The sequence below is a fragment of the Castor canadensis genome, chromosome 7 (genome assembly GCF_047511655.1).
Source record: "Castor canadensis chromosome 7, mCasCan1.hap1v2, whole genome shotgun sequence".
Lineage (NCBI taxonomy): Eukaryota > Metazoa > Chordata > Mammalia > Rodentia > Castoridae > Castor > Castor canadensis.
The window spans coordinates 149,203,328-149,210,278 of NC_133392.1; the positions used below are offsets into that span (position 1 = coordinate 149,203,328).

Below are 6,951 nucleotides of genomic sequence, written 5' to 3' on the forward strand. Positions count from 1 at the left end.
GTGTGGATCTGGCGACCTTGCTCTTTCTGCTGCCTGAGGCCTGCTTCCTGCTGTCTGAGGGCTTAGTAAGAATCGGGCAGTAGTGTGGTGACATCATCAGAGGGCACAGGCCCTCCCCAGACTTCCATCTCATGAATCCTGCCTGTCCTCTAGGTCTCTAGTAGGCCAGAGGGCCATGAAACGTGTCAGAAAAACCGCTAGGGCATCCCCTGTTGTCACATCAGTGACTTCAGACACCAGAAGCAGGGGTTCCACCCACCAGGAAGTCAACCAGTTCTGCAGCAGTGGATGCCAGGTGAGTGTCTCCTACTTCAACTCAATTCCCACAGTGATCTTGGAGACAGTGTCAGGTCCCACAGCTGAGGGCTCAGTTCCAAAAACTGCCTATGTACCTTAGATGCCAAATGCAAGCTCCATGTTGTTTTCCCTGTGCTTCTGACCCACTGGCTACAAATCAGGGCTCCATCAAGCCCTCCCAATTCATAAGCAACACATAACACTCAGGGAAATACTTGTTTTATTATAAAGATATTAAAGGGCTGGCAGAGTGGCTCAAATGGTAGAGTGCCTGTGTAGCAAATGTAAGGTCCGGAGTTTAAACCCCAGTACCCCCCACCCCCCGCTAAAAAAAGATATCAGAAAGAAAACAGATGTAGAGATGCACAGGGTGAGATATGGGGGAGGCCATGGCAGTCTCTGGGTGCACCACCTTCAAGGAACTAGCACATATCCTGGAAGTTGTTAGAACCATGTCCAGTTGTTTTTTTGTGACAAAGTCTCCCTATACAGCACAGGCTGGCCTCAACCTTTGTATGCTCTTGCATCAGACTTGCAAGTATTTTTGACTCCAGGTTTCCAGGAGTGGCCAGATAAGCTTGGATTTGTATGGCAGCTTAGTACACAGGCACCACTAATAGCCTGGGGTGTAGGGGGCCAGTAAGACCTGTATCTTCAGATTCTTCTTGGCCTTGTGTGCAGCTTTCCTTCCTCCAGGATATAGGACAGGGATCATGGAGAGGGTTTTCTGACCTGCCACTGAGTCTTTTGAAAAACAACTTAAAAACCTGCCTGAACTTAAGCAGCAGCTCTACTTGTGTTGAGTAAACGCCCCATCTTCTTGGCCTCCATCAGTCTCAGTCCTGGTATAAGAAACCATGCACAGGGTAGGAAGGGTCTTCAGGGCACCTAACTTCCCTCAGCAATCCAGAGGAGGAGAAAGCCCAACTTGCAGGGATACTCTGGGCTGTCCCTCGAGCTGCAGTCACAGTTAAGGTGGCCCCACAGGAGCCAGGGCTGTCCTGGTGAAAAGAGATCCAACAGAAGGACAAACCCAGAGGCCTTTCTAAATAATTTTCTTGCTGTCTACACGGCACTGTGTGGACACGACTTTTTTCTTTATGGAAACACAGTCAACCTGTATCACCCTCCCTTGTCTTCATCCACAGCAAAATAAATAGGCTCTCCCACAAGGGGGAAAGCAGTCCTGCATGGTCTTGTGGAGGCCTCAGTCTCCCCAAGTCAGTCGTCTTTGTCATCCTCTGACTCTTCAGCAGACTCAGGTGCGCTCTCAGGCAGGTCATCTTCCACATCTCCCATCTGCTGGAACCGTCCTGACTGTGCATCCCACATGTATTTGATGGTCACCTTGAATTCTGCCATTTCATATCCAAAAAGCTTCTACAAGCAACACAGGGAGAAAGGGTAAGGAACAGCGAGTGTGATTAGAAGCACAGGGGAACATTCTAGTAGGTGAGAGAAAGGCAGCAGTGCCTCCTGCCAGAACCCTGGCAGACCACTCACCAGAACCCGGGCCTGCTCTGGAGTCAGCACATCGCCCTCCTTGCACACCTCATAGTCCGACAACAGGGTCACCACACCTGTGGGAGAGTAGCCTGTTACTCCTGGCACAGAGGCCCACACATTTGCTGCCACTGTCTGAAATTGGGAAGCTGCTTGTCCTCCCTACAGCTCAGTACACAGCAGGGTAGCTGCTGCCTCCTCAATGTCCCTTAAGTACTCTCCTCTGGGTGGAACCCACTGTCCACTTTCATCCCAACTATGAAGTGAGCAGTCACCCATTTTTACAAGAGAAAACGAAAGCCTTCAGAAGCTGGTACTTCCAGCTGTGACTTTCAGCTCCAGGGACAGTCCATACCTCTTTTGAGGGCAGTAGGCAGGCCCAGTTGTCTCAGCTGTGGCTCCATGGAGTGGGGGAACTGCTCCAGGGGCCCTGGATCCAGGCTGACAGTGAAAGTTGCTTTGTTCCCAGCTCGGGCGAAATCCATCTCTGTGTATTTGGTGAACCACCTTATGGAAAAAGTTTTTTTTTTTTTTTGGGGGTGTGTGCTGTGGGGAGGGTAGGTTCAGGACTGCTGAAGTCAGGTACCCAGCAAGTGCCCTCTAGCCTGGGTCTCTACTCCCCAGCCACTGTGGCTGCATGTTGTAGTACTGTGCTGGATAAGGCAGAGCCACCTCTGGTCGTATTATATCAGTTCAGTAAGAGGCTTCCAAAAGTCAGCTCCAACTTGATGCTGCCACCCAGACAGTCCCTTAATTGCTCCCACTGTCCCTGGACCTTCCCTCCCTGCACTCCTCACAGATACTTACTCATTCACTTCTTCCTTTGTGCGGTTGGTGAAAAGGAGACCAACTTCACCCCTCAATTTCTTGCTGACCTGCAAAGTGAGCACTTGTTCTCCACTGGGGGCACTTTTGCACACTCAGACAACTGGTAATGTCTAAAGTCCTTTTTGGTTGTTAGAGCAGGAAGCAAATAGGGGAGACATAGGGTCCACCTCCCTAGGCCTGGAGAGTAAGGGATACCTCAGAGCTTTAAGTCAGGACGGGCTTTTCTTAACCTCCATTCTGGCCATAAGTGGGGCTGGGGTGGCACATGGGAACTGGAGAGCAGGCAGCTTAACCTTGGCCCCTCCCAGCAAGGACCAGTCATTTACCTGGTGCAGGTTGTCTTTATACTCATCGGACGGGCTTCGTCCCAAGGCCACCATCATCACCTTGTTTTTGCCAAAGAACATCCTACCGAGTAAAATGGGGCTGTGAAGGAAGTGTCCTGCTCCTCCCTGTCCTCGGTTAAAATTAAGGAGCTCCAGTCCCCAACAACCCAGACATGCAGAAGGTGTAGAAACATCTACCTAGCCATTCCATCCCCAGTTTGGGATCCCTGTCCTTATTTTCCCACCCACAGAGCACAACACTGGCAACAGTTTGTTACCTCTTTACTAGGAGCATGTGATAAATTTCTCCGTCTGGATGGGGACAGAGGTACATTTAACAGTCTGCACCAGAGCAGGTATAGCAGAAGAACCTGGGAGTCACTCATTAAAGTACCACAACTCACCACACGGCCCCCGCAGCCTGCTCCTGGGTCACTGTCTGTGGTGGGTGCACATACCAACATTCTAAATGCAGCATAACGCCAGACTCCAGGGCTGAGGGGCCACCCCCGAAGGGATCAATTCTCTACTATTTCCTGAGCAGCTACTGAGTCCTATTCCTGAGGAGCTCAGTGCAAGGCTGGTTTTAACAGTTAAAAAGTACTCGTCAGTGGTACTATGTTATTTTTAAGGTGCCACTTGTGTGACTCAGGAACCCAGAGCCAGAAATTTCATTGAGAGTGGCCTGGCCATCCCCACTCAGAAGGGCCGTTCCCTGTCTGCTCACCGGCTGTGTTTCCAGGCATTCCGGATGTCCTTCAGCTTGCTGTTCCTCATGTTGGCCACAGAGAAAATGAAGAGGTGCTTGTACGTGTCCACACATTTCCGAAGCTGCGGGACAATTCATCAGGTATAGAAGTTCAAGGGGCAGCATGGTAAGCAACTCTGGACTCATTGGTGAGTGTGCACAAGGCCTTTAATCTGGTTATTTCCTCATCACCATTTCTGATAGCAGGGCCACTGGCTACAGAGGGAGCTGAGCCACAGGCCTAGACTAGGGGTCTTTCCTAGGTGTCTAGCCTATTGGTGACCAAGAATGGAGTCAATCTCCTTGGTTTTCTTTGTCCACTTATTGCTAACCTAGAAACATCTGTGTACACTATGAAGGCTCCAGCTAAATGGAAACCCAGGGAGCCTCATTATTTACTGAAAAGGGAAGGAGGTCACCTACAGTGTTCTGTGGTGTTACTGGCTAAAGCTATCACAAAGTGACACTGGAGTCTTTGTGCAGGAGACTCTGCTCTTGCCTAGCAAGACCAACAGGTCAGAGACAGTGCAGACGGGTGGCTGCAGTCACCACTCCTGGTGACTCCCCAGCTTTTTGACATTAGGTAGGATAAACCTGGCTAAGCTTCAGTTGCCCTAGCTGCAAACAGCAATAACACCACCTAGTATCTATGTCACAAGGATGCTAGGGGGTGGTTAAAAAAAAAAAATGAAACGCTTAAGGCAAGGCAGGGCACATGGTAAGATCAACACAGCTGGAAATCCTCAGGATGGAGGTTTTACTGGTGGGGGTCTTCCTGCTGCTGGAGAAGGGCTGGGTCAGTACCTTGGTTTTTTTAAACACAATACTCCCCTAGTAAACAGTCCTATACCTACTTCTATAAACCAAAGCAGCACAGGCTCTAGACAATAAAGGAACAAGCTCTTACCTCTTCTATCAGGTTCTGTTTCAGTTCCAAGCCTTTCTTGGCAGTTTTGGTTAAGGAAACTGATACAAAGAAGCAAAAAAAGACAGTGAGAATTGAGTGTGGGTATCCTGGAGACTTCTTTTCTTCCCCCTTGAGGCTCAGCTGGACCAAGACAGTGTGAGGGAGGCAGCAAGGCCTTGGCTGCCATTACTCCTGGCAAGAGAGGCCTTTCCCAGTGTGTGTGAAGTCGCCTCTTTAGTGTCCTGGGCCTGGAGACACCTCCTGCCCCACAAATTAAGTTCTCCTAGGTTCTTATGCTATGGGCCATCAACTGCAGAGTGGGGGTGGGGCCTGTTCCTGCTGATGGAGTGCTCTCGGTGGCAGCCCATCTCTGGCGGAGGTGGACCCTTTTCTGCAGAGGCCATCAACAGCTGGTTTATGCTATGGAAACGATGAGCCTGGTGACTGTATCTCTCTCTTTTTGGGGGATTTGAACTTAGGGCTTCACGCTTGCAAGGCAGGCACTCTACCACTTGAGATTTCCTGTTTTCTTTTGAGACAGAATTTCATGGTGTAGCTCAGATTGGCCTTGAACTTGAAATCCTGCCTCAGCCTCTTAAGTACTGAAATCACAGGTGTGGGCCACTACACCCAGCTTCAATTTTAGAATTAGGATCTGTGGATGCCCCCTTGGGGGAAATAACAAGCACCTCTATTGTAAAAATAACTGGGGCCAATACACCTCATGCCACAAGTTGGCATTTGCCAGATCTGACAACTCACTCCACAGAACCACATTACGTTACAAACACTTACCAGAGTACCACTACAAAATCCTGGGTGACCCTAGTGTCCTGGCCCCATCTTTTTCATCCTGCCTGGCACTTATAGTCCTTCTTTACAAGGCTGACACAGTCAAAGGCAACCAAACCAGTCAGTGGCAAGTGCAGCACAGGAAGGCAAACACTTTCTATCCTCTGCACTGTCATGACTTTGGTCCATGCCAGCGTCATCCCCTGGGTTACTGCTAGCCTTGCTGCCTCCATCCTTGCCCTCACCTTCCCCAGGCTACTCTCAACAAGGAACCTAGAGCGATCTTTCAGAAGTAAAGTTAAACCCATCATTCCTCCCTCACTCTAGGTTGCCTACTCATTTTACCAGGGTGGGGGAGCCAATTCCTTACAATGGCTCTTGAAACCCTCTAGGCTTGATCCCTCTCCCCCAGTTTTATTTTGCCCATGCAGCTTCAGTCACACTGTCCTTGTCCCAGAGTATGTCAGCTTTGGTCCTACTTCAGTCCCTGTGTACTGTGTGCTCCTTACGTTTCAAACGGCCTTCCAGATTAACTCCACAGGTTGCTCACTTCCTTTCTTCAAGTTTTTGCTCACTTGTCACCTTAGCAGTGACACCTTTCCTGACATTAAGTGATACCAACTCCATCTTCTCTTTAACCCACTTTTGCTCCAAGGAAGCTACATTTACTCAATTTGGCAGACATATTTCCTGACTAAAACGTTAAGCCAAGCCCTTCTTGTAAACTGGCGAATCTTCCAACCCCAAGAAAGCGCCAGGCCCCCAAATATCTGCGATGTGCTAGACATGCGGGGTGAGACATGGCACCATGGTACGGGTGGTCAGGAACGGTATCCCAAGAAGTGCCCTGTAAACTGACAAGTCAGAAAATCTGAGCACAAACATGCCATGCAGAAGAACTGCAGATGGCAAGCGCCACACGCGGGGATCTGCTTGTGCTGTAGAGAAAGGAGGCCGGGTGGCGGGGGACCGGGGAGCGCTGAGTGGGAAATGTGGGCTAAGGCGACATGGGGCACAGCAGGCAGTTGTCCTCGGCCCAGTAGGGCTTGCAAGAGCACTCGAACAGGGCCAAAGTCTCCGTTCCCTATACCCGACCAGGCTTCCAGTTCCCTCCCGTGACTGTCGCTCCGGATCCCAACTCCGGCTCACAAGCGAGGCCACGCAGTTGCACAAGGAGGGCCTGGCGTTCCACTCCGCGTCCCCGCCGCCCTCAATGAAGGCACGGTAGCCCGCCTGCGGAGCTTCACACCGGATTCCGACGCCCCCTGAGCCCACCTTTCTTGTCTCGTTTGGATTTAGGCATCGCGCCGAAACCACGTGCGGCGAAAGGCGGTGTGGCCCGTCAGGACCCCGACGGCGCGGGGGCTTCTGGGAGTTCCTCGGGTCTGCCCTCGCTTGTGCCTGACCCAATCTGCACTGTGAGCCGCGTCGGTCTGCAGGGCCACCGCCTGAGTTTTCTCCCGCGCCTGCGGGGCGACTTCCTGGAAGTCCTACGTCCTCCGAGTCCCGAATGTCACACTGACGGCCCCGCGCACGCGGCCAGAACTCTA

At 51.2% G+C, this 6,951-nt stretch overlaps 1 protein-coding gene across 1 annotated transcript; it reads right to left on the reverse strand.

The window, feature by feature from the left end:
• Positions 1-500: 500 nt before the first annotated feature.
• Mrto4 (MRT4 homolog, ribosome maturation factor) lies at positions 501-6,816 on the reverse strand. Its single transcript, XM_074081181.1, has 8 exons — positions 6,677-6,816; positions 4,610-4,668; positions 3,682-3,785; positions 2,955-3,036; positions 2,608-2,675; positions 2,156-2,307; positions 1,801-1,877; positions 501-1,677 (listed from the first exon to the last, which is right to left on the reverse strand). Exons 1-8 carry the CDS (start codon positions 6,702-6,704, stop codon positions 1,519-1,521), a joined length of 729 nt encoding a protein of 242 aa, XP_073937282.1. The 5' UTR covers positions 6,705-6,816; the 3' UTR covers positions 501-1,518.
• Between the last annotated feature and the right edge of the window lie 135 nt (positions 6,817-6,951).